Below are 27,878 nucleotides of genomic sequence, written 5' to 3'. Positions count from 1 at the left end.
AGGTGTGCAGGAGGCAGCTGATCAATGTTTCTCTCTCATCGATGTTTCTAACTCTCTATCTCTCTCCCTTCCTCTCTGTAAAAAAATTAATAAAATATATTTTTTAAAAAATCAATCTTTTGGGAAGTGTTTCATCATTCTCTGTTCTTAGGGATTGCTTCTCTCCATAGGAAAAATCTCTGAGCTACTGCTGTAAGTCCTGGGCAGGGAAGGGAGCCTCTGATCTTTTTGGCTTGCCTTTCCTAGCCTGGAACCCTTTTTCTGTAAATAGCTGGAGTGAGTGTGATTGGGACCCCAGTAGTCTCACCTCATGAGTAGTAGCCTCTGCCCTATGCATGGGGGCTGGGAGGAGGAAGGGGCCACTGACTTGTCAGCCATCAGGAGTTTCCCTTCTGCAACTTGGAGTTGGAGAGGATAAGTGCTGACAGTAAGCCTTTCCCAGAGAGATCCTATGTCCCTTGATTGGAGAGGGAGCCCCCATTTTCTTGGCTACACCCACCCCTCGTTGAACTGGTAGGAATGGGGTGGGGATGGGGAAGCAAGTTATGGTTTAAGTGCCTCAGACTCTCATTGATCTTACTTTTTTTAAAATCAAGATTTAGTAGATTTTATTTTTGAATAAATTATGCTTCTTCATTTGCTGTATGCCCTTAGGACAATTTCCACAGACTGAATTATTGTTGTTGGTTTTCTCTTAATTACTTTCACTAGTTATGGTTGTTTTGCTGGAGAATGGGCCCATGGGGTTCCTCATGCCACCATTCCAGAAGTGAATCTCTTGGGACAGGTCATTTTATTTTTTATTTTTTAATCCTCACCTGAGGACATGCTGAGAGAGAGAGAGAGAGAGAGAGAGAGAGAGAGAGAGAGAGAGATGAGAGAAACAGCAATCAGTTGCCTTATATATGCTTCCTGACTGGGGATAGAACCCACAACCCATGCCATATGCCCTTGATCCAGAATCAAACTGGGAACCTTTCAGTACATTAAGATGATGCTTAAATAACCGAGCCACTCTGGCCAGGCAGGGGCAGGCCATTTTAAAACTTACTGTAGGGCCATAGCAGTGAAAAGGTAGAGGACCCTGTATCTGTCAGGGTACTTCAAATTATAAGAGATGGAGACACAAACCTAATTAAGCCAAAAAAAAATGTTTTGGTACAGATGCAGCTGCTCAGGCTCTATCTCTCCATCCCTATCTAACTTGGCTGCACCTGGGGTAGAGCCTCTGCCCTATGCATAGGGGCTGCACAGACATCCCTGTCCACCTCTGATCAGGGTCACATAGAAAGGCTGCCTGAGACAGGGGACTGTCCACCTGTCCTGCGGGGTTTCCAGGTGTTTGCACACTATCTTGGCTGACATAGAGACGTGACTTCATTGCTCAGCCCTGCCTACAGGGGCCTGGCCCCGGCTCTGGAAAGTTCACCCCTCTCTTCTCACACTGCAGTTTTTTTCTCAGCCAAAGGACACCACTGTTCTCCACCAGCTTCCACAAGGGGCCTGGATTTACCTCATCCATGAGGCTAAACCCATCAGTGAAATCAAAACTCAAGCTAAAGCCTTCCATCAAATTTTCCCGAGAGTTGGGTTCTCTCCTCTCTTCCCAACCCCAAGATCCTCTCCTGACCGGCTGAGCTCATCAAGGTTGTCCTCTGGGAGGTTCATTCAGCTCTGCCAGGAGAGTCCAAGTCCTAGTTCTATGCCCCTTTCTTGACAAGACCACCAGAAGAGGTAAGACTTAATGACTTAAAATGTACAGATAAAGAGATAAGAAAATAATCAAAACAATACATTAGAAAAAAAAACAAACACAAAAGAAGGCAGTATTGGAGGAATTGAGTAAAAAATATATGACATAGAAAACAAATAGCAAGTGGCAGAAGTAAGTTCTTTCTTATCAATAATTACTTTAAGTGTAAATGGATTAAATTGAAAAGCAGAGATTGGCAGAATGGATTTTTCAAAAACACATGATCCAACTCTATACTGTCTAAAAGAGACCCAATTAGATCCCCAAACACAACTGGGTGGAAAGTAAAAGGATGTAAAAAGAAATTCTGTGCAAAGAGTAAGCAAAAGAGATCTCTAATAGTCATACTAATATCAGACAAAAGAGTTTAACTAAAAAAATTATAACAGAGGAACATTATACATTGAAGAGTCATTAAGAAGATATAACAATTATAAACATATATATGGACCTATTAGAGAGTCCCAAAATAATATAAAGCAAAAACACAATTGAAGGGGGAAATAGAGTTCTAAAATAATAGTGGGAAACTTCAATACTCCACTTTCAATAATACATAGACCAACCAGCCAAGAAATCAATAAGGAAACAGAGAACTTGAATACCATCTAAAGTAACTAGATTAAACAGACATATATAGGACACCCCACCCCAAAACAACAGAATGTACATTTTTCTCATGTACAATGAAACATTCTCTAAGGTAGACCAGATATTAGGCTAGAAATGAGTCTCAATAAAGTCTGAAAGACTGAAATTAAAAGAAATTTCTTCTCTAATCACAATAGACTAAAACTAGAATCAATATCAGAAAAAAACTGGAATATTTACAAATATGTGGAAACTAAACAACTGTCTTAAAAAATTTTTTCAATTACAGTTTACATTCAATATTATTTTTTTATCAGTTTCAGGTGTACAGCATAGTGGTTAGACAATCACATGCTTTACAAAGTGCTCAACACTCCCCCCCCCAATATTTCCTGTACCCACCTAGAACCGTACATAGTTATTACAATATTTATTGACTACATTTCCAGTGCTGTACTTTTGCATCACCATGGCAATTTTGTAACTACCAACTATACTTCTTAATACCTTCACCTTTTTCACTCCATCCACCAACCCCCCTCTCCTATGGCAACCATCAGTCTGCTCTCTATGAATTTGTTTCTGTTTCCTTTGTTCATTTATATTGTTCTTTAGATTCCACAAGTAAGTGAAATCATATGGTAGTTGTCTTTTTCTGATGGACTTCTTTCACTTAGCATAATACCCTCTAGGTCAGTGATGGCGAACCTATGACACACGTGTCAGAGGTGACATGCGAACTCATTTTTTTGGTTGATTTTTCTTTGTTAAATGGCATTTAAATATATAAAAGGTTTTTCAAAAGGCTGATACGCCGAGCTCAAAAGGTTCGCCATCACTGCTCTAGGTCCATCCATCCTGTCACAAATAGTAAGATTACATTCGTTTTTATGACCAAGTAATATTCCATTGTATATGTGTATCACAGCTTTATCCATTCTTCTGTTTATGGGCACTTGTATTGCTTCCATATCTTGGCTACTGTAAATAATGCTGTGATGAATATATTCTTTTGAATTAGTGTTCTGAGTTCCTTCAGATATATATTCTGAAGTGAAATCACTGGGTCATAAGGCAGTTACATTTTTACCTTGTTTTGTTTGTTAATCCTCACTGAAGGATGTTTTTTTTCATTAAATATATTTTTTTAGAGAGAGTGGAGGGAGAGAGGAGAGGAAGAGAAAGAGAGAAACGTTGATATGAGACAGAGACATCAATTGGTTGCCTCCTGCATGAACCCCATCTGGGGCCTGGGATTGAACCTGCAACCTAGGTATGTGCCCTTGACCAGGAATTGAACCTGAGACCCTTCAGTTTGCTGGGTGATGCTCTAACCACTTAGCAACTCCAACCAAGGCCATTTTTTAAATTTTTTGAGGTAACTCATACTGTTTTCCACAGTGGCTGCACCAATATGCATTCATACCAAGAGTACATGATGGTTCCCTTTTCTCCACATCCTCACCAACACTGGTTGTTTGTTGATTTATTGATGATAGCCATTCTGATGGGTATGAGTTGATATCTCACTGGGTTTACTTATTAACCCCTTATCAGATACATCATTAGTGAATATGTTCTCCATTTTAGTAGATTATCTTTACATTTTGTTGATGATTTCCTTTGCTGCAAAAACTTTTTTAGTTTGATGTAGTCTTATTTGTTTATTTTTCCTTTGTTTCCCTTGCCCAAGAAGATAAATCAGAAAAATATATTACTAAAAGAAATGTCTGAGATTTTCCTGCCTATTATTTCTTCTATAATTTTTATGGTTTCGAGTCTTACATTTAAGTCTTTAAACCATTTTGAGTTTATTCTTGTATATGGTGTAAAAACATGGTCTAGTTTTATTTTATTGCAGGCATCTGTCCAATTATCCCAACACCATTTATAGACTGTCTTTACCACATCATATATTTTTGCTTCCTTTGTCAAATATTAATGACTATCCTATGGATTTATTCTGGGCGCTCTATTCTGTTCCACTGACCTATATGTCCACTTTCATGCTGGTACTATGCATTTTTTTTTATTGCTATAGCCTTGTAGTATAGTTTGATATTAGGTGGTGTGATATTTCAAACTTTGTTATTCTTTCTCAAGATTGCTGTGGCTATTTGGGGTCTTTTGCGGTTCCATATAAATTTTTGGATTATTTGTTCTAGTTCTGTGAAGTATGCCATTGCTATTTTGATAGAAATTGCATTGAATATCTATAGATTGCTTTGGGTAGTATGGACATTTTAGCAATGTTAATTCTTCATATATAATTTCATTTATTGTATCTCCTTTCATTTCTTTCTTCAATATCGTATCATTTTCTAAGTACAGGTCGTTTATCCCCTTGGTTAAATTTATGCTACCAGTCAACGTAAAACGTATAAATACGTTTCCTGCATACAATGTGTTAATCTTCTTTTTTTCATTTTTTTTTTTTTTTTTTTTTTTTTTTTAGAGAGAATGGAAGGGAGGGGAAGAGACAGAGAGAGAGAGAGAGAGAGGTGAGAGAGACACATCAACTGGTTACCTTCAGCTTGCACTCTGACTGGGGCCTGGGATCAAACCTGCAACCAAGGTAGGTGCCCTTGACCAGGAATCGAACCTGTGATCCTCTGGTGCATTGGCCATCACTCTAGCCACTGAGCAACACCAGCCAGATTAGTATTTTATATTTGATGCAATTGTAAATTAGATTGCTGTCTTATACTTTCTGGTGGTTCATTATTGGTGTATATAAATGCAACTGATTTCTGGACATTTATTTGGTATCCTGCTACTTTTATCAGTTCTAGTAGTTTTTAGGAAATTCATAAATATGTGAATACTAAACAACATAGCCTTAAATAATCAACAGGTCAAAGAAGAAATTATAAGAAAAATTAGAAAATTTCTTGAAAGAAATGAAAGCTAAAACACAGCATACCCAAAGCTATGGGATGTAGAAAAGCAGGGCTTAAAGAAAAATTTATAGCTGTTAACCCCTACATTAAAAAAGAAGAAAGCTCTCAAATAAATAATCCAACTTACATCTTTGGAATCTAGAAGAAGAGAAACAATACCCAAACCTAGCAGAAGAAAGGATATAATAGAGATTAGAGCAGATAAACAAAACAGAGAAAAGAAAATAGGGAAAGTCAACAAAACCAAAAGTTGGTTCTTTATAAGATCAACAAAATGGACAAACACTTAGCTAGACTGACCAAGATAAAAAGAAAGAAGGCTCAAATTACTAAAATCAGAAACAAAAGTGGGAAATTAGGATTGAGTTTACAAAAATAAAAAAGGATGATAATAATATGAACAATTGTATGCTAACAAATTAGATCATCTAGATGAAAAGAAAAAAAATCCTGGAAACAGACAAAATCTTGGCAACAGACAAACTCCCAAAATTTAGTCAAGGATTAATAGAACATTTGAACAGAACTATAATAAGTAAAGAGATTAAATCAGTAATCAAAATCTCTAAGTAAAGAAAAACCAAGGACTAGATGCCTTTACTAGTAAATTCTACCAAACATATCTATTCTTCTCAAACTCTTCCAAAAACGTAAAGAGAAGAGGACACTTCTTAGCTCATTATATGAGGTTCACATTCCCCTGATACCAAAGCTAGACAAAGGCTCATTAAGAAAACTATAGATCAATACTGCTTATAAATGTAGACACAAAAATTCTCAACAATATACTAGCAAACCAAATTCAGCAGCAGATTAAAAGCCTGTACACAATGACCAAGTAAGATGTATTCCAGATGGTCCAACCTTTGAAAATCAATCAATATAATACACCACATTAACAGAATGAAGGAAAATAAACCACGTGATCATCTCAATTGATACAGAAAAAGCATTTGGCAAAATCCAACACCCTTCTTGATAAAAGCACTCAATAGACTAGGAATAGAAGGGAACTTCCTCAACATGATAAAAGGTTTTTCTGAGAAACCCACCGTAATGTCATACTCCATGTGAATGACAGAAAGCTTTTCCTCCAAGATCACGAACAAGACAAGGAAGCCTGCTTTTGCCAGTGCTGTTCAACATAATACTGGAATTTCTAGCCAGAGCAAATAGGCCAGAAAAGGAAATAAAAGGCATCAAACTGAAAAGGAAACAGTAAACCTCTTGAGGGGAATGAGGAATGAGCGCTCATGAGCATGAGGTTTCTCTTTGGGCCGATGAAAATGTTCAGAGTTGATTATGATGATGGTTGCCCAACTCTGTGACTGTATTATAAAACTAGAACTTTGTACTTAGAATGGGTAAATTAGAGCATATGCATGATATCTCAATCAATCTATTATAAAGAAAGAAAAAAAAGAATGACCTGACCTTGACTTCAAACTTCTCAGAGCCATTCCCAGTCAGGCCAGTTCCCAGGTGACACTTGGTGGTAACCCACATGAATATCACACTTTAAGCACCAGTTAACAGGGCTTCTTGGTCCTGCTTTGTGGCTGCCAGTGTTGCAGAGTGCAAGGCTCTGTGAGGCCACTGGGTTAGTGGTGTTCTCATAAAGAAGGGGAGTGAGTCCCCTGGTGAGAGACAAGTACACTCATCCTTGCCCCACTAACTCTATTGTGGCCAATAGCCACAAAAATCAGCCCCTGAGTGCCTTCCACTCTGCCCTCTGAGGTAGCCTCTGCCAGCCGGGTCCTGGCTGACTGTTCCCCCAGGGGCAGGAGCAAAGGCTTCATCAGCTTGTCCTCTTGTTCATTCCATGGGGGCTTAGGAAGCACCTGAAGCTCAAGTAGCAGGAAGAGCCCACATCCTGCATCAGACAGGCCAGAGTTTGAGTCTCAGCTCCTTCACTTTCTAATTTTGCCATCTTTGGGCTTTCCACTTTTGATCCGTCAATGGGGCTCTTTCCACCCCTCTAGGCCCTTGTGAGAATATCTGTATGTGAGAATGACATCCACATGACACTGAATGTAAATCTGTGAAAAGGCTCAGTGGCCAGAGGGGGTTTGAGCTTGCTACCCCAGAAAAGCCACAGGAATTGTATTTCTGTCAAGGAGGGATGCACTCTAGCAAAGACCTAATGTGGAGATCATTTTCTGGTCAAAAGAAGCAGAGCTCAATCCCCCTTCACTACCTCTTCACTTTCTGGATTAAACCAAAAGTAGGGGCCTAAGAACATGGAGTCCTCAGTTGAGAGACAGAAACCAGCAGGACTCTCCCCCACCCCGCTACACACACAGCAAGAGGCCAGTTCTTGCTCATGACAACAAGCAGCAGGCCTTCTTGGGTGTTGCACTGGAGCCTGAGGATGGAGTGTGAGAACTCACAGCGAGCTGCACACAAGACATTCACAGAGCTGGGACTGTTCTGTGATGGTAACCATCCAGGGGTAATGGACACCATGCTCAGGACAGTATGGTACTTCTTCAAAAGGTTAAACATAGAGTTACCATGTGACCCAGAAATTGTTCTAGTTGCATACTTAATGAAACCACATGTCCTTCCAAAAACACATATGCGGATGCTCATGGAGAAGTCACATCCCAGAAGAAGCACTGGGAGCAAAGCAGCCATTCTCCTCCTGTCACCCCAATTACATTGGGAGGTGAGCACTGTGTCAGCTGTTAAGAGAAGGCATACCTCCATAAAGACAAGCACAGGCCAAATTCAGCCAACACACATTTTGTTTCCCACATCGCATTTTTTTTCATGCAAAAATTCTTTGTGGAATTACAAATTTCTGACTTCGCTTGAAAATCTTAAGAGCAACAGTGATCAGAACTGAGAGGTTTTCAGTTTCATTGATTTCAGATCTTATTTTTATTATCTTTTTCTTTTCTTTTACATCCTTAGGGGAACTTTGCTTTTTCTGACCTCTAGAAATTTATTTACTACACAGTCTTTTTCTTTTCTAATATAAATTTCCACGGATCAAAAGTGGAAAGCCCAAAGATGGCAAAATTAGAAAGTGAAGGAGCTGAGACTCAAACTCTGGCCTGTCTGATGCAGGATGTGGGCTCTTCCTGCTACTTGAGCTTCAGGTGCTTCCTAAGCCCCCATGGAATGAACAAGAGGACAAGCTGATGAAGCCTTTGCTCCTGCCCCTGGGGGAACAGTCAGCCAGGACCCGGCTGGCAGAGGCTACCTCAGAGGGCAGAGTGGAAGGCACTCAGGGGCTGATTGTTGTGGCTATTGGCTTTTCTGGGGTAGCAAGCTCAAACCCCTTCTGGCCACTGAGCCTTTTCACAGATTTACGTTCAGTGGTATTTAGACCCCCTCTGGCCACTGAGCCTTTTCACAGATTTATGTTCAGTGGTATTTAGTGATTTTATTATCATTCACTTTTAAGTATTTTTAAAGTTTCATTTTATAAATTACTTAAAAGTTTTTTTTAAATTTTCAAATAATGGGAATATTTATTTTGGGTATTATTAATTTCTAACTTAAAGGCATAATGGTGCAGGAATAGGATCTGCATCATAACTATTCTTTTAATTTTTGTGAAACTTGCACTAAATTGATACATTTTTTCCATGAGCATCACATATGTGCTTGAGAAGAATGAGGGACCTCTAACTGTCAAAACAAAATTTATCTACATCTATTACATGAAGCCCATTATTGATGTTATTCTGAACTTCCCTTTCTTGCTGATTTCTTCATCTACTTAATCCAACACTAACTGAAAAAGAATAGCTGAAATCTTCCCAAAATGATGATAGATTTGTCAGTTTCTCTATTTCTAACAAAGTTTACGTCAAATACATTGAGGCTGCTTTATTGAGTGAATGGAACTTTTTGGAACTGCTCTGTCATCTGGGAAAATGACCTGCTCTCATTAGATGGTGATCCATCTTTCCCTGGCAAGACCTGGAGTCTATTGAATTTGAGATTGATACAAACAGCGGCTGCCTTTGGCTGCCTGGTATTTCTGTTTCCATACTTTTCCTTTCAACCTTCTCTTGTCTTTACACTTTGGTTGTATATCTGGATACAGCACATAGCTGGATTTGGGATTTGGGTTTGATTTGGTTAATCTACTATGACAACAACTGTCCACTGGTGAGTTTTTCCTCTCCCATCTTATTCTATTATTTCAATTTTGGTTTCACTGTTCTCTTTCTAACTGTTCTTATAACACATCTTCTCATGGATCTGCTGGCCAACCTGGCCCCAGCTGCTGCCCATGGACATGTGCACACATGTGTTCACACAGACACACACAGCCACACCAGTTCCAGATCTGCACATAAGCACTAGGTCAGTTTCTGCAGGTGGTTCTCATGGTTTTGCTTTTTCCTTTTGGAGTGGGAGTAAGGTGGAGGTATGTGTTACTTCTCATATTCCACATTTTAATTTTAGAGCTCCAGAGTTGGTCAACACCTAAGATAGCATGCCACCTTGGGGGAACTTGAAGTGCCATCTCAGTCAACACTGAGCTCATTTCAGGAGTGAAGAGTACCCCTTTGGTGGGAGAATGTGCTAGATGTTTTGTACCACAGTCCCCACTGCTCCCTATTGTATTATGCCCCTGGGCTTCACAAAAGCAAGTTGCTGCCTATTTTAAGCATGTGAAATGAAAAGATGAATAAAAGCCTCTTCATCCCTGTTTCTGGAGGGGACCTAAAGCCAGTAGAGAAGTGGCCATGGTCATAGACAAGTCAGAAGAGGAGGCCAGGAGGCCAGGAGACCAGGCCATTGCCCCTGCCAGGAGTCTGAAGAATGGTCAGTGGCACAGGCATGCACAACAAGGCCAGAGCTCCACAGAGTGAGAGCACAGGAGAGAGTCTCAGAGGACAAGATGGGGCTGGCATGGGCATGGGGGAACTGTATGGGGAACCATGAGCCTGCACACCAGCAAGAAAGATTACCTTAAAAGATCAGGGGTAAAGCCAGATCCAGAAGACCACAGAGTATAAGATCCCATTTCTAATAAATATCTAGAACAGGCAGAACCATGGAGATAGGAAGTAGATTAGTAGCTGCCAGGGGCTGGGGAGGGAGAATGGGAGTGACTGCTAAAGGTACAGTTTCTGTTTGAGAGGATGAAGTGTTCCAGGACTAAACTGTACTGATGGTTGCAACAGCATTGTGAATACTATTCTAGAACCACTGGATTATACATTTTTAAATGGTTAAAATGGCAAATCTTATGTTAAATGAACTATATGTAAAAAATAAATGGGCCAAGGGTAGCACCTCAAATGCTTATAGGAGCCATGGGGAGACAAATGAGTGATGCCAGTGAGGGGTTTCAAATTAAATGCTAAAAATACTCTATGCCACCAGGTCACACATATTCTCCCTCTCAAAGGCCCTCTCTGCCTGGCTGTCCTATATCAGCTGGTGATAATGTCAAGAACACAGAGAAATATATTTCGGCTAAAAGGAAGACAACAGAGCACAACAATGAAGGATCTCAGGCTGGGGGGTCAGTGGAGATGGTGGGACTGGGAAGGAATGCATGTACCCTACCTAGGGCCCCTTGGAATCCACCCAAGGAGGCCCTAAGGGTCTCAGAGCTACCAGAGGTTCTGATTTCTCACAGAGCTATAAATCCTCTTAAGTATTAGCTCAATTTGTTCTGCAATAGTGTGTGGAAAAGCAACATATCACGGTGTCTGACAAAGCCTCTGTCTGGTAGATCTGATCTTCCACTCAGCTTATGCAAGTCCCAGATACACGGTAGCCTCTGCGAGGTGGCTCTGTACCCCTGTCTCTAAGGACCACCCAGTACCACTCTGTCCAGGATGCCTGTCTTGGTTCACCAGGCTGAGTTGATGAGCTCCAGGGTTCCTGCAGGTTCTTATTGCCCCGCTACCTCAGGCCCTATCACCCATGCTGTACTCGCTACCCACACTGGACCTTGCAAGGCAGGAGGGCACACTGGTCTGGTCCACAACTGCCCCATCCTGAGACCATCTGAGATGAGCACCAACAGTAGCCCAACAAACATCTGCTGAAGAAGAGTGGTGTGGGCAGCAACCTGTGGGAAGGAGCCTGACTGTCTAGTAGCGGTAGCTGAAGGTGGGCTTTCCACACTTGTGCTCAGGACACCACTGTGTTACTTAGCACACACCAGGCCCACAGTGGGCTCTTCATAAGTCTGATGAGGCCTAATCCTCCCCACAACCCTACCAGGTGGAAATTCCTTATCTCCATTTTTCTGATGAGGAAACGGAGGCACAAAGAGTGAGGGAGAAGCCAAGACCTCAGAATGTGTGCTTGGAGCCAGTACACTCTGGCCTTGTCCCTGGAGTTCCCTCACAGCCACTCAGCCTTGGGACCTGGCAGCACCATTCTGATGAGCCTCCTGGAGTTCATCTTGACCAGGGCAATGTCAGCTGCCTCAGTCCTCTCTAGGGTGTTAGCAGCATGTGTTACTGTCCGTCCCTTTATCTGTATCTCCCCCCAACCAGGATTCCTCAGTGGCAGAGACCACAATGTGCATGCTCAACACCCAGAACAAGCCTTGCAAACACTTGTTGGATGGATGGATGAATGGATGGATGGATGAATGAAATAATGAATGAGTTAATGAATGGGCCCTGACACTGGACAGTGAATTCATCATGTACATGGCAACTGAGCCAGGCAAAAAAGTTAGGGACGAGAATGGTGGCAATGCCTTCTCTAGGTAATTTAGGGGTAGAATTGGTCAGACTTGTCCACAGATGAGCTTGAGAGAGTGAAGGAGAGCTTAATGTAACAGCCCAGATTTCTGTGCCATACACTTCAAGGATTTTAAAACTAAGGCCAGTCACTAAAGCAGGACAGAAGCTCACCTATAAGGGAGGGGATTAAAACTTGAATTAAGCTGGCTGGTACCCACTCTATACCAGCCCTGAAGACCCCTCTCTCCCTGAATTTGAATCCACAGCAACTCAGAGCAGCAAGGCAGGCCACCACCATAGCCTGAGGAGGGAGCAGAGAATCAGGGTTTGGATTGAGATGGGGTGTCTGACCCAAGGTTAGAGTACTCCTGACACCTGTGAAATCCTCCAGGAGGGTGTCAGGGAGTGGGACTGAAGCTGGGGGGAGGGGACAGGGCAGGACAATGGACTGGATTTACAGCCCCCATCTTCACTCTGTCCCTTCACCAGTGAGGTCAGACACTTCCCACCATTCAGCCTCTGGGTCCCCACCATGTCTGTTTCATCTCCTGAGAGCCAGTTAGTGCCTGGCTTAAAGATGCATCAGCAAGGCTGGAGGAAAGGCCAACTCCCAAGACTTTGGCACTGGAGCTTACCCCACATCCTTTTGAGGGGCAGCAGGTAGGAAAACCACCATGTTCCCCCAGGATTGGTCCTCAGCCACTGTTGGAGACACACTTGATACAAACGCTCCATCGGTCCTGTTATCAGCATCTGTAGGGTTCTATAGGAGTGGATGTGGGGACAGGCTGCCAGGGCCTGGGTACAGAATGCAGCTGTGGAATGAATGAGCACACTCATTTTCCACCTGCCAGGTAACTGCCCCACTGAGCCCCTTGGCACAGATGAGGCAGGTCTGGGAACTTGCTCCTATTCCATCAGTCAATCTGGGTTCTGGGTGCTGCCTCTACCCTGCACCTGGGCTTTGGCAAGTTGTCCACCAGCTTTTTATCCACTGTCCCCCAGTCTCCCCCACAGCTTGGCCTGTACCCATCATGGTGAGTGCTCTCTGAAGCTGTCTTCTTCCCCAGAGCACTGAGGCCCTGAGACCCCTGCAGGTGGGAGAACACGTTCCTCTCGCCCAGGTCCCAGGTGTCTGGTCTTGTGACTCCTCACTTGGACAACAGGTTCCCAAAGGGGAAGGGTCCTGGGACCTACTGATAAAGACCACAGTGTCAGAGGGTCTATGATCCAAGGCCCAGAGGCAGGACTATCAAAAGCCTGTTCAGAGCTTTGCTCAGCTAGGGGAAACGCTTCAGGATCCCACAGCTAATTCCAAGAAGATGTAAATATGCCTGCTCTGTAACACACATGCATGTGTATATGTGTGTGCACGTGTGAGAGAGACAGAAACAGAGGCAGTGAACATTAGTAACTATCTCCGGAGGTAATCTTTGGCCCAGAGACTCCCTCCATGGCCAAGCGGGGCCAGCAGGAACAGAGTGAGTGGGTGACCAGATGAGAAACAGTGAGGAGAGGGCCTGTGGATGCCCATCTAGAAGAGGCGTGGTACCTCCCACTAAATATTGCTTGCAGGAACAGGCCCTTCTGATATTTCTGAGAAACTGAAAATTGAAGTTTTAATGTGAAACCTTGTGATTCTTAATTGTAAATTCACAGTTTTGGAAGACATGGTGCAAGTCAAATAAAACATGTGTCGGGTGGTTGTGGGGACACAGCCTGGGAATCACTGGGTAAGGCCTGGCTTTAGTCCAACACCCTCACTTTTACAAATGGGGAAACTGAGGCCAGAGCAGGGGCCAGCAAGCCAGGGTCATGCAAAGACCTCAGCTCCCTTGCCCTTTCCTGGGCCACCTAGTCCTTAGGGAGCACCCAAACTTTCTAGGCACCAAGGACACCAAGAGAGATGTGAGCCCTGGAATCTCCATCACTAAGTGCCCAAACTGAGTTTTCAGAAGTGGCCCAAGATGGGTCCTGCAGGGCTGGCCTCTTCTCGGCATGTGAAGACCCTGTGCCCCTCCAACCCATGTCTCAGAACAATACGTACCCCATTTTGTCCTATTGCTGATGAAGGCCAAGAATGTAAGTAGCTCCTGAGGCATCACTTAGAAAAAGGAGTTCAGCTATCTGACCAGTTCCTCTTGCACCTACATTTGATCATTTGCTCCCTAAGCTGCAGGGACCCTGAAAATGGCAGAGTATGCCAGGGAAGCAGAGCCTCAAGGCCCTGGCACTTGGTGCCAGACACAACAGCTACAGGTTCTGCACAACTCAGCCTGTCCGGCCTGGATAATGAGGTGGGGCCATCCCAGTGGTTTGTGGGCAGGGGGCCATTTCCAGGGGTCTGGGGGCTAATCCCACCCAAACAGCCACCCCACCCAGGTTATGTCTGGAGGCCTGGAAACAGCCTCCCCCCACCCTGTCCTGCTAATGCTCTACAGATGCACTTCCCCACTGGCTTCCAAGGAAAACATGATGACCACAGATCTCTCCTCACAAAAACGAAGCTGCTGGGAAGCTCTCTGTGATATTCCCGAAATGAAAATAAAAATTCCTCTGAAGTACATTTCCACTCCAGGCAGTGCTGGCCACATCCAGAGGCCTGTCTGGCCATTGTGTTTCTCCTGGGCAGTGGAGCCACCTATGACCCTCTCACTCTCACTGCCACCCAGGGTCTGCTTGGCCCATATGTGGTTTTTGAAAAAATTGAATTAGCTACCAACATTTGAAAATGAAGAGGTTTTACTTAAAATAACAATTTCCAGCTTCTCTTGAGAAATCAGAAGTCTTCCTGCCACTGACCCCACGTTGGCCTGCATCCCACAGATGTTAGCATCAGACACCTTGCAGAGATGTGCCCCTCACTGCCCTCCATGGACACCTGACCATCAGGCTCTGGGCAACATTACACAGATACAAGCTCCCATCCTTTGGGGCTCTAATACATCAGGGGTCTCTCCTAAGCCTGGGCACTGGGCACAGGCCCGCTTATGCACACCCTCCAGCCTGTGGCCACCGACAACTGTGGATCTGGGTTGGGTGGGCAAGGTCAATCAGGCCATCATTGCCTTTGTCCTCAGTCTGAGACCCCCAGAACCCTCAAATCAAACTACCTGTACTGAACTTTGGTCACTCAGCACCCTGAGTCCTACTCCCTACAGCCCACTGTGTGCTCGAGCCTGTGGTCTTGGGATCTTGGGTGGCCCTTGTTCCTTCACCTTGTTGAACATCACCTGGTCAGACTGGCCTGGTGCCCCAACTCTGTTCGGCTAAGGTGACTCAATCACCTGCTTAGCTTACTTGTCCCCACAAGTTTGGCCATCCCAGCCCAACCCTGGCTCATTTACTGTCAAAGCACTGAGAATAAAGAGGATGATACCAGCCCCTGTGACACACCCCAGAGTCCCTGAGTTGTTCAAAGAAAGGCTCCAAGCCCCAGGCAGCATTTTTCTCTACTAAGAATCTGCAGATGGCTACCTGATCTTGGACATGCCAGTGCCCTCATCCGGTATCCCTGCCTCTGACCCTCCCTACCTCCTTCACGAAAACCAGGCCACATTGCTGCTTCTCCACTCACAGTAGGGTGCTGGCCCAGTCCTAAGACTGAGCCCACCGTACCCACTTTGATCTGCCCCTTGGGCCCCTCTTGCTGGACCCCCAAACAGACCAAGTCTATTCCCCTCAGGATTCTCCTTCCTGTTGCTCCCAGCTCATCCTCTCTCCAAATGAACTGCAATCCATAGTTCAGATCTCCACTTCGACCTCCAGTTACTGTGCTTACTTAGTAGCATTTTCCACAATTCTAACTGCAGGTACTTGTGGGCCTACAGTTACCATGAGCTATACAAGGTTGGGGTGCTATGACTGTCTTATTTCCGGGGTTGCAAAGCTTGGCCCCATGCAGGAACCTCTGTAGGCAATAGGTGAACATCTGGCGAAGGATTTGATAAAACGAGAACTAAGTGAACAAAGGGTATGGTTTTCAAGGGCACTTTATATTCAAAGATAATGCTCAGTGACCAGCAGTGAGAGGGCATTGGGAGCAGTTAGGCTGGTCTTCCTAGTTTCCGGTGACTGCTGCCTAGACTGTCCCCCCACTTTAGCTATAAAGGCCGCAGGGGGCCTTGGACCCAGCAATGTCCCATGTCCCATCTGCATAAAACCCAAGAATTGCAGCCAGCAGTGTAGGAGCTATTGCAACAATAAAAGTGGGCTTCGGTGGTAAGCCCTCCAACACCTACCAAAAACAACTGCTTCTCCAGGAAGGAGGTCCATCTGGCTAGGCTTCCTGGGTAAGCAGCATTCATTCTTTCTTTTCATGGATATTTATTAGTAAGTACCAACTGTGGCCAGGCACTGTACCCAATGCTGGCAATTCCATAGCAAAAGATTTTCTCTACAGCTGGTGTGCTGAGTGACTTGAGACTCTTCCTCACACCCTTGCTGGGCCTCAGTTTCTGAATCTAGTAAGCAGAACCTCGATGCTTAGGAGGCCCCTGTGTTCTAAGGACCAGCAGCCTATAGGAGGGTCCAAGACTGCTAGCCTCGTCAGCCCAGGCTGTGGGCATGGACAGTCGGCTCTGCACAGGAGGCTCTTCACCCTGTGTTCTAGCTTGCTCCTTCCTGCCTCAATAGGGGTTGATGGCTTCAGTTGTGGCTCTACAACTTACAGGCTGTGCGCCCATCTGCACCTCAGTTTCCTCATCTATAAAGTGGGCACAATGATAGCACCAACCATGTCCATGGGGTTCCTACAAGAACTCAAGGGTGGTGTGCCTGCCATGCTCTGGGGAGTGCCTGCGGGGTGAGCTCTCCTCCAGTGCTGCTCTCTCTTCCATGCACTCTCAGGACTGCCTGGGCAGCAGTGCTCTGAGGCCAAGATTCTCTGTAGGCTGATTAAAGGACACACGGAGGCAGATACCGTCCTTGTGTAGACCCTCACTAAACGTGCTGTTCCTGAGCAGCTCCAGGGGCAAGAGAAGAATCATCCACAGACTGGGCTACAGAAAGGCTGGCTTTTATGCAACAAAAATGAACAAAACTGAAAAGGAAAGGGGAACTATAGCCTGGGGAAAGGCTGGTATGAAACGTGACAGAAAGTCAATATCTAAAACAGATAAAGGGCTTACCTCAATATATGAGACACCAGGAGATGAATGGGCAAAGGACTTAAATGGGGAGAGGAGATATACAAAGTAATCAAATGCTGGCAGATCATTTATTCTCTTCAGCAATCAAAGAAGCACAAATTAAAGCAAAAAGTAGCAATGCTCCACTGCAGGAACAACTAAATATCAGCTGGCAAACCCCCTTGCTGGTGAGGATTTGAAGACTCTGGGAGCTCCAGTGCAAAGCTGGTCTGGCTCTGGCCCAGAGATGTTTGTCCTGCACTGGGATCCCACCATTCTCCTATTCTCTCTGGAAGTGCTCCCTTGCAGCTGCTCAGACATGACGCTCCAAGGCTGGCTCAGGCCAAGGCCTGCAAGGTCAACACCAGAAGAAGAACCCAAGGTCTCCTGCCAGGAGATCCCCAAACCCAAATTCCAAGAGAGACTGCACTAGAGGTGGACAGCCCACACCCTGCATGCTATCACAAGTTTCCATCCATTCTACCAGTTTTGGGCCCCTCCCCAAAGTGACTGGGGAAGGAGGATCTGGCCTGTCAGAGAGGCATGTTCAGATCCATGTCTGCAAGAACCCTGGATGTCACACTGCACGTCATACTGTCCCCGGAAACTCTGACTCACAGAGCAGGGCCTCTGTCTCTCAGGGCGAGAGGAACTGCAGTGCACCCCAGAGCCTGTTCACCTGGGAGGCCATGTCTGAAGTCTGTGCCCTCCATCCCAAGAGTCGGAAGCCAATGGGCTTGCTGTGGCCGACACAATCTCTCCTGGGAAATCCTGTCGTCTGAGCCAGGGCAGCAAGGAACAGGGGAAGGGCTGAGCTCTGAAGCCAGAAGAAAGACCCCAATTCTGGCTTTGGTACTTGGTCAGGCTACCTGGCCTCCACCAGCATCTTTCCCTCAGTCTTCGTCGCAGCCATCCACCATCTTCCCAGGTGCTCAGGCCTTTTAAAGGCCAGGAGCCATCCTTGATTCCTTTCCTCACACCCATGTCCTGGGAGCTCCACCTCCAAATACACATGAACCCATCTACTAAGACCACTAGGGTCCTTCATGGCCTCCCTGCTTCTACTCCTTCCACTGAGAGTCCTCCCACTGCTGGAAGAACAACACCCTGCCTCACACAAGAACTCCATGTGAACTAGGTTTTCCCACCTCTCTGGCCCAGCGGCCATCCCCTCGATCTGGAGCACATTTCCCAGGTCTGGGCCTTCCCACAAGCTAGATTCATATCATTTCCAACCTGAAGCAGCTCCTCCTTTACTTGATTTCTCACTCCACCCTTTTCCTAGACTTTGCTTTGTTCATGTATTTACCCCTCTCTGCAGCATCTGCTCATGTGTCTCCCCCAGTTGCCAGTGAGCTCTGAAAGATTCCATCTGGCTCATTTCCTGTTGTATCCCCAACCCAATCCAGCCCAAGGCAAAGGTGGACACATAGTAAGAATGTATTGAATAAATGAATGACAGAACAAATGAATGAGAGAAGAAAGGTGCTCACTCTGAGCCTGTGTCCCATCTCAGCATACAATGGTTATTTGTATTACTCCCCCATTATTGGGGAGCATCACCAGGCACCTGGTCCCTTCCAGCCCAGATCAGCACCATCCCCCACCCTACACAGGACCAGCTCCCAGGCCACCTCCTCTGCCAGGTCCCAACTCCAGACTCCTCAGATCCCTGCTGTCCTGCAAGTTCTCCCCTGAGCCCTGATCTGGTCTCAAGTGCACCATCTCCCTGCCTGGACATCTCTTGAGAGGCACTCCAGCTGGACCCCAATGCCAGGTTCTTTCATCAAATCCAGACATATTCCCTGAGGCTTTGCCTAGGGCCAACCCACAGCCCAGGCCAATGTGGACACGTCCAGAGCTCTGAGAGAGACACACCAACTCAGAATGTGCACATGCTCGTGTGTGTGTGTGTGTGTGTGTGTGTGTGTGAAAGAGAGAAAGAGAGAGAGAGAGAGAGAGAGAGAGAGAGAGAGAGAGAGAGAGAGAAATGGAGGGAGATAAAAAGCCTGAGAGCCAGAGAAAGAGTGAGCAGACACTAACATTTCCACTTAATGTGGCACCTTTACCCAGCTGAGCAATCCTGCAGGGCCAAGTGCACAGCGCTGCTTGGTATTAATTTCAAAGAAAAATGGGTCAAGGAAAATTGGAAATTTTCATAGAAAACGCTCCAGGCTTGGATCTAGCTGAAGTGTTTGCTGACCTGCAGAACATTCTGAGAGGAGATGGGGCCTCTACCTAGTACAAATTGGCAGAGTCTGAACCTCAGGCCTAAATCCAGTTTCTGCTTCTGAAGAAGAGCCTTTTGTCTCCTTCAGATGTCCTTGGAGCTGTCTCTGCAGCTCCATTCCTCTAAGGCTGGGACTCTGCTTCTCACCTGCCATCAGGACCCTCTGCATCCTCAGGAGGCCTCTGTGTGGGGACCGGCTGTGGGACATCTGTCCTTCTGATCCATCATGTAGACACAGCATTCAGAGGATGCCTGGGCTGTGGAGGCAGGGTTCATGGAGTCCCCATGGATATGCAGGCCAGCTGCTCCTGCCCTGACAGGCCAGTTGACACATGTGAAGCACAAATGCCACAGATGTGTTAAGCAGCCCCTGTTTGCTGCACATCTCTCCCAGAAACATCCCAGTCTGTTGTGCTGGGGACCTCCAAAGAGCAGTACTTGGAGCCCATGGCCAACAAGGCAACCAGGCACACTGCTCTTGCTAATTAAACACCAGAAGCACCAAAGTACCACATGTTACCTGAAGACATGTGTGGGTACTGCATGCCAACAGAAAGCTCTTTGGGGTACATTCACAGCACAAGTCCAAGGGAAGGAAAGACAGAGCATTAGGTTAACTGTCTGTACAAGAGAGAGCCATGCCAAGTCTGACCTGATAACTCTGGGCCTCAGAGAATGGGCAGGGGACCCTCCCAAACGAGCCCACGTCACCACACTGGCATCTCCAACCACTGTCTAGGTGGCCAGCCAAAGAGTGGTGGAGCACTGAGGCCCCTGCCAAGGGTGCACACAGTTTGAAACAGGCCTCTGGAGCCAGCCAGCAGCCTCACGTTTCACAAATGCTTCTCCGTGGGATTCCTCTGGTCCCAAGCTGCAGGCACCAGGCAAAATGAGGAGGAGTTGAGAGCGCCCAGGGAATCAAACCCTGAGGCACTCAGGCCTTTAGCTGAAACTCAGTGAGCTGGCAGCTGCCAGCTGTGCTGGGCTGGGCAGGACACTGGCCAAATCTGGTGCAAGAGCCCCAGTCACTACCTGGGTGGGCCAGGTCAGGCCCCAGAGCTTCACTGAGAGGCTCAGAAATGCCTGGGCTAAGGACACAGAGAGAGGTCCCTGCTCTGAGACACTGGCCAGGCCTGGGGCTCTGTGTGCAAAGGCAGCCAAGCGCTTCTCTCTCCCCGCCTCCAGGTCCTCAGGCTTCAACCATTAGATAACAGGCAGGCTGAATCATGGCCCCGGAACGTCCATGGCCTCATCCCCAGGACCTGTATTATCTTACAAGGCAAAAACAACTTTGCAGCTATAAGTTAAGAATGCTGAGCTGGAAAATTATGCTGATTATCCCAGAAAGGAAAATGTAATCATAAGGATCCTTATAAGAAGGGGCCAGAAGGAGGCTTGACTGGGGAGGAAAGTGAGTCATGTGAACACAAAGCAGAGGTCAGAGTGACATGGCCATGAGCCAAGGGACTCCAGTAGCCACCAGAAGCTGAGAGAGGTGTGGAAGGGATTCTTCCTTTGAACCTCCAGGGGAAACCAGCTCTACTGATACCTTAAATTTAGCCTCTTAAGATGCATTTTGGATTTCCAACCTCCAGAACTCTAAAAGAACAAATCTGAGTTATTTAAAGCCACTAAGTTTATGGCAACTTGCTACAAGGGCCAACAAACTGACATCAACTGCTTCAGGGCCAAGAGCTTCCCTGACCTGGCCTACTCCCCACCTACTCCATGATTGCCTCCTCATCCCTACCAGGCCTTGGCAGGGCCCCCTCTGTCACCCATTACATCACTGCATCTCTGAAGCCTGATGATTTGTCTTCCCTTACAGGGCTCCATTCTCTCCCACCCACTGCTCTGGCCTCCCTGCCTCCAGCCCAGACCAGAGCAGCTGGCTATAATGCAGCCCTAGCTGCCAGGCCCCTTTCTCTTGGAGGCTGCCCACTGCCTGCAGGAAGCCATCCTGTCTCGGGTCTAACATTCCAGGAGGTAGCCCCTGGGAGCCACCAGCATTATTAGCTCCAGTCATCTGGTTCCTGGCCTTGCTCACCTACCACAAGCTTCACTCCCAAGGCAGCACCTCAGAAACCTGGAAAACCTGCAGCAGGTGAGCAGGGGAGAAAGAACTGGGGGCTGCTGGGTGAAGACTCCAGTGCTAATGCTGTTCTCTCTCTCACAGACTTTCCTTGGCAGTGGCAGGGAAAGCACTCCTCAGGGCAGGTGACATTCCAACTCTGCCCACCAGGGAGGACGCCACAGCCTGATGGCAGTGGGCAGAGGGTTGGCACTGGCTGCTTCCAGGAGGAGTCAGCCAAGGTCAAGGGTACTGAGCTGTCTGACTGCTCTTCCTTCGGCCAGAGCTCAGGGTAAGGTGGAGTGGGAGGGTACAGTAGCCCAGAGTCAGTTCTAGGGATCCATAGCCACCTGCCTAGCAAGAGCTGACAGCCCCTCCTCTGTTCCAAGGCTCAGAAGAGCAACCCCAGAGGGTTCAGAGGACACTTTGCTGCAGTATCTCACAAGCACAGGTGTCCAATGGGGGGCTGTGTTTTATTGGGCCCATATGATACTTTTCATAAATTTGAAGCAACATTTGAAAATCTGGAGAGTTCACATAAAATTTTAATGTCTAGATTCTCTTGGCAGTAAGAGGATCACTGCCCCAAGCCCACACTCCCACCAAGTAAGGGTCTCTGCTCTGCCCTGCACCCTCAGTGAGGCTGGGCAGAGGCCATGTACTGCTGCATTCCCATTTCTGTTCCTCTTTTAGCAGAGACATATTCTGTGTCCACATCTATGTCAAAAGCAGGGAAACAAAATCCAGGCCAAGGGTGGTGTAATTAATTTTTTGGCCCCTGGGGCCATCCTCATTGGCATTGCCTGCTAGGCCCTGCAGGCTTCTGAACTTACAGCCCTTGTCTTGGGATGGCAAGACTTTCCGGAAAGTCACTGTGTACCTGACAGAGAGACCACATGCCCAGCACAGAACCCAGGGATCTTTCCCTCCCCGAGTTCAAACCCCCTCCCGCTTAACAGCCAGGCATTTGGAGGAATAGTCTACTCTGTGCACATGGCCTTGAGATCAGCCTAACCACAGCACAACCCAGTCACAGCACAGCACAGCCTCTCAGGGCCCCACAGCCTGGATGAGGGTCCAGCAGAGGCAGAAGGTTAAGGGGCTTGCCTGGGCTATGCCTGAACATTATCCCGAGAAGTGAGCGAGGTCTCAAGCATCACTCCTGACAGATGTGCACCCCTTCACTGCATAGCCACCCTACAGGGGAGTACTGATTCACTCCCGGTATAAGCTGAATGGTGGCCCTCCAAGATACAACGTCCTAAGTCTTGGGACCTATGAATGTTACCATATATGACAAAAAAGGACTTTGAAGATATAATTAGATTATGGATCTTGTGATGGGGGATATCGCCATGTATGATCTGGGTGGATGCAATCACATGCATTCTGACAGCAGGGAGACTCACACACACAGAAAAGAGGAGGAGGCAATGTGGCTACAGAGACAGAGATCAGAGTGATGTGGCCACAAGCCAAGGGATGCCAGCAGCCACCAGGAGCTGGGAATGGTGAGGAATGGATTCCTCCACAGGGCCTCTGGAAGGAGCGTGGCCCTGCCAACACCTTGATTTCAGCTCAGTAATATTCATTTCAAACTTCTGTCCTTCAGAACTGTGAGAGAATAAACTGATGTTGTTTGGAACCACCCAGTTGGTGGTGGTATGTTGAAATAGCCTGAGACTAGGAGGGGAGTGATATGCCAGGATCAATAGGCTAGGGTTCCTCTTCCCACCTACAGCCCATGGCTTCCCTTCAAAAACCTCAGACAATGGGTTGACAGATGGCAACTGGGGCAGGGCTCAGGCAGAAGCGCAGAACTTGGAGTGGGGCCCTGTGCAAGTATATGGGCAGGTACACACACACACACACACACACACACACACACACACACACACCAGAGATGCAAATATTACACAGTACCCGTATCCCCAACATACTGCCCTGGGGGCACAGGGCTGGTTCTAGGGGAGACAGAGAATGGGACTTTCGGTGCCTGAGAGAGGTCTCTCCCCTAAAGGCCACCCTAGCTCCCTAGCCTCCGAGTTCTGCCCTCCTACCCTGGCTAGGCTCCTGGACTCAGCAGAGTATAGCAGAGCAGCTTTTGCCACACCTGCAAGGCCTGTGAGGAGGAAGGAGTCCTTTCCCTTTCCCTGTTCACCCTATACCCTCCCTTTCAGGCCCCCCAAATGACACTGATGGCACTAAGCTGCTAAGTGCACACTCGGTGTTGGCCGAGTCCTTGAAGACATGTTAAAACCTCCATTTTCCACCTGTTTCTGTGGGCAATCCGAAACTCTGCAACTAACCTCAAGTGATGGAGACTATTAGTAAGGCCTTGAGACACTCCAGGAAGCCTTATGGCTGCTCAGAGCAAACAGGGCAATGTATTTCAGCATGCTGGAGTAGCCATGGGAAACACACCCACCCCACCCCACCTCCAGTCAGACCAGCAGGGCAAGGGACCCATCACACTCACTGCCCATAAATAAATGGCTGAGGGCAGTGTTCAAATGTGCTTCCGGGAGTAGGTAAGGGGAATGGGGATGGGGGAGGTTGGAAGCTTCCTGCCTGCTTTAGCCAGAGGTACATTGATGTCAGGGTCCCCATCAGAATTCACCAGGAAAAAGGATCCCCTACCGCGCATGTACACAGTGGTCCTGGGCTCCATATTCTCTTGCAGGAAAGGGCAAGGAGCAAATGTACCCAGCCAAAGACACTACTTTCCCATTTGTCCCAGCTGTACTGTGGGCCCTAACTGGGCCCAGGCTGATGGTGAGTGGGTCCAAACCATCTGATGTCACCTTGGGCCCTTAGCCCAGCCCAATATAACATGCATCTGAACCCCTCCAGCCAGTGAATAGGCCTCAGCTCTAGGCCAAGTGTGAACAATTAAGCACATTCAGGGAGAAATATGCTTTCTGTGAGTGAAGTCACCCACACAGGGTTGTGCTGACACTGGGAAGGCACATAAAGGAAAGGGGACTTGGCCCTAGACCTGTGGCCTAGAACCTACACACTCACAGCCCAGGGCTGAGGCTCAGAGCTCAGCCTGGGACAGGCTCCCCTTCCCCTCTTCCAGCATAGCCTCAGCCCCCAAATGGTGTAATTGGCCTTTCCCAGTATCTTCGAAGCCAATGGTTTCTGGGCTTAGTCTGAGTTTGAAATTTCTTAAGTTCTGAATTCCAAGCTCTCACCAAAGTAGGTGAATAAGGGAGAGGGAAAGGGGAAGAGGGACTTGGCCCTAGACCTGTGGCCTAGAACCTACACACTCACAGCCCAGGGCTGAGGCCCAGGGCTCAGCCTGGGACAGGCTCCCCTTCCCCTCTTCCCCCAAAGGCCAATTACACCATTTGGGGGCTGAGCATAGCCTCAGCCCCCAAATGGTGTAATTGGCCTTTCCCAGTATCTTCGAAGCCAATGGTTTCTGGGCTTAGTCTGAGTTTGAAATTTCTTAAGTTCTGAATTCCAAGCTCTCACCAAAGTAGGTGAATAAGGGAGAGGGAAAGGGGAAGATTTAACAGAAGATGCCCAAAGACCAACAGAAGCACAGCTAATAATGCAAGGCCAGCCAGGCCATGGTGGAGGGCTGTCATGTTTAGGACAAGCACCACATGGAATGTGGGATTGGAAACTCACCTAAGGTACCTGGCAGCCCCTCACCCAGCATAAGCCAGACTCCAGGCACCACCAGTAGAGGCTAGCCCAGAAGCCCCAGGTCCAAAGCACAAAGTTCCAGGCCCTCAGCTCTTTGAGATACAGGCTTTTCTAGCCCCACTGGACAGATGAGAGGACAGAGGCCCAAACTTGCCCGAGAGCAACAGGCCATCAAGGAACAAGGCGAGGGTCTTGGTGGTCCCTGGTCTGAGGTACTTCCCCTGCCCCATTATCACTCACAGCCACACCCTATGGGGTTACTCTTCATTCCTCCCCCTGCAGAGAAGTTCAAGGGTGGGAAAGAGGCAGGAGGGGCTGAGGCTGGGGGAAGTGGGGCAGCGAGGCACTGCTGTTCACAGCCCAGGCAGACAGCAATTTATCACCTGGACCAAGGGACCACCGGAGTATTGATCAGCTCCTGACGGTGCTAGGCTTCCTGAGGGAGCAATTCCTTTGTAAAGATATGTGACACCGCTCCTTGAAATTAGAATGGTGCCCTGCCAGGCTGCACCCAATTTATCTGTCAAGCTGGGATGTCACAGATCTAAGATAAATGAGCCAGGACTGCTCAGGGTGAGGAGAGAGTCTCTGCAAATCACAGCCCAGGTGGGCTAGCCCAGTGGGGCCTCTGGGGCTCACTTAAATATGCAGATGTGCCTGACCCAAGGCCCAGGCCTCTGTGCCTGCTGCCACCTCCCACTAGCCAGGGATCTAGGACCTCAGGCTGAGGCCTGGCCTCACTGTAATCCATGACCTGAGATCATGAAAATGCTGGAAAGGTTTCGTATGGTCAGTGAGTCTGGCCTCCTGGAAGGATCTGAGTGGCTGTCATCATGCCTGCCCCACAGTTCCTTCCACACTCCTGGGCCCAGAAGGCACTTTGGTTCTAAGTTGAAAAAGACAAAACGATGTAAATCTGCACAGGCTGTTGAGGCTGCTGGGAGAAGCCCCGGGCCTTCGCGGTGCACTTCCTTCTCCTCGCAGAGCACTCAGGGGCTTTCTCTGAAACCAGCCAAGAGGAGCAGTCACCCTGGCAGGGAAAGTGGGCAGCAAACAGGTGGGGGATAGAGGCTGTTTGGGGGCAGCAGGCATCTTCAGAGGCACAGGGTCACAGACATGGGTTCAGGACTTGGGCCTCCTTTGCTTCCCGACACATGCAAGCCCTTGGGCAGAGAAAGGAGGACTCTGAGGCAGCTTTTACTGTCCTCTATGGAGGCCCCAGACTTGCAGGTTGTAGCCCACATACACCCAGAGCAGCGGCCCCTTCCCCTGTACCCACACTGTGTTATGTCGTCCACAAGGGCAGGGCTCAGCCTCAGCGTAGGACCAGGCCTGCAGAAGGGGTGCCTTGGGTCCCACAGGGTGGACATCCAGGGCTTACCACACAGCCTGCCCACCTGCAGCAGCCTTACCTGTGTCCAGGGCCTGTGGAACCCCGAGAGAAGGGAGCCTGGAGTTAGATGGCCGGCGATATACCACATGCACACGACCCTGCTCAGCTTCCTTCGCTGCCAGCCCCTTCTCCAGGGGCTCGATAAAGAACTCCTCCTCCTCCATACGAATCAGGCCAGCCTGCAGGGCAAAGATGAGATGGTTCAGATTCCCAGAGCACAACAGACAAGGTGAGGGAGCAGCGAGGAGGGTCCCAGAGGGCAGAATCTCCCACTTGGCAGAGCAAGGTGCTGGGCTGAAAGGTCATGGATGGGTCTTCGGGGCACCATCTGCCCAGAGTCTTCAATTCTAGTCACTAAGGCCAGAGCCGCTGGACTATGCTGAACCCTGGCTGCGGAAGGGATGCTGCCTATGTCATTCCCACCCCCATCTTCCAACCCGGGGCTTGTGAGGCCAAACTGTCGAAAATAGCCTGAAGGAACTGAAGTACACTGAGCGTCTGTGTGGCCCCCAGGGGGACACCAAGATACACCAAATATGGACCAATGCCACCCCACCCTCAGGAGCCCTAAGTCCAAGGCAAAGATAAAAACTGTCAGCCAGGGCTGAATCTGCCCACAGAAATGCTCAGTTTACCCCAAATAGTGTTTTCAAGTTGTGAACCCAATATTCAAAATGATCAGATTTCATGTTTCAAAATTGGAATTTCAGCTTTCCTTGGAAAATGCATGCTCAAACCACAGTGGGCTTCACATTGCCTGGCAGGGGGTACCATAGATGGAAACTGTACCCCTGCATCCTTTATCCACATTGGTCACCAGCCCAGACTTTACAGCAACTGAACTGCTGCCTCTTTATAGGAGCACCCTGGTGCTTCTTTCTGGACCCGTCTCCATCAGAATTCAAGCTGCACTGCACTCCGACATCCAAGGCTCTCTGCCTGCCTTTCCTGGCCCCAGCTCACACATGTTACACCAGACTCTGGGATAGCCTGGACTTCCTACATGGGGTGCACAGCCAGGCCTCCCTGCCCCTGAATTGACCTAACCCTCAGCTTGGCTATCAGGTAAACCCTGATTCTCCCCTCAATAACTGGCTCAGGACCCCCCAACTACCACCTCCATATGGCCCTTCCCTTCCTTTGACCATGTGTGGTCACAGCCCCATCGTCCAGCTCCCACACTTCGGTTTTTTGCTCCAGTATCTATAAACCAGTGGTTTCACGCTGGGGACCCCACTGTGTCAACCTGCAGATATATTTCCTTTAGATCACATACTTAAGACTCATTCAGGGATGTATTTCACTGTTTAAAACTACTTTATTGAGGTATTATCAACATGTGAAAAGCTGCACATGTTTAATGTATGTAATTCCATGAATTTGGGAATCAGTATACACTTGTGAAACCATCACCACAATCAAAAGCATGTCTATTACATCTCAAAGTTTCCTCCCATCCCTTTTTTTTAATTTTATT

The 27,878-nt window shown here is 47.5% G+C and overlaps 1 protein-coding gene across 1 annotated transcript in view; it reads right to left on the bottom strand.

Moving 5' to 3' along the window:
• Window positions 1-26,707, bottom strand: part of ADAMTS2 (ADAM metallopeptidase with thrombospondin type 1 motif 2) — a 204,994-nt gene extending 178,287 nt beyond the window's left edge. The window contains exons 1-2 of the mRNA XM_015569666.1: window positions 26,675-26,707; window positions 26,421-26,580 (exon numbers count right to left, since the gene is read on the bottom strand). Of these exons, the coding sequence (XP_015425152.1) occupies window positions 26,421-26,580; window positions 26,675-26,707 (193 nt within the window). The remainder of the gene's footprint in view (window positions 1-26,420; window positions 26,581-26,674) is intronic.
• Window positions 26,708-27,878: the final 1,171 nt, after the last annotated feature.

This window comes from Myotis davidii, unplaced genomic scaffold, assembly GCF_000327345.1.
Source record: "Myotis davidii unplaced genomic scaffold, ASM32734v1 scaffold1446, whole genome shotgun sequence".
Classification (NCBI taxonomy): Eukaryota; Metazoa; Chordata; class Mammalia; order Chiroptera; family Vespertilionidae; genus Myotis; species Myotis davidii.
Note: the sequence above shows the minus strand (reverse complement) of the source record. Positions and strands in the feature narration are given on the sequence as shown.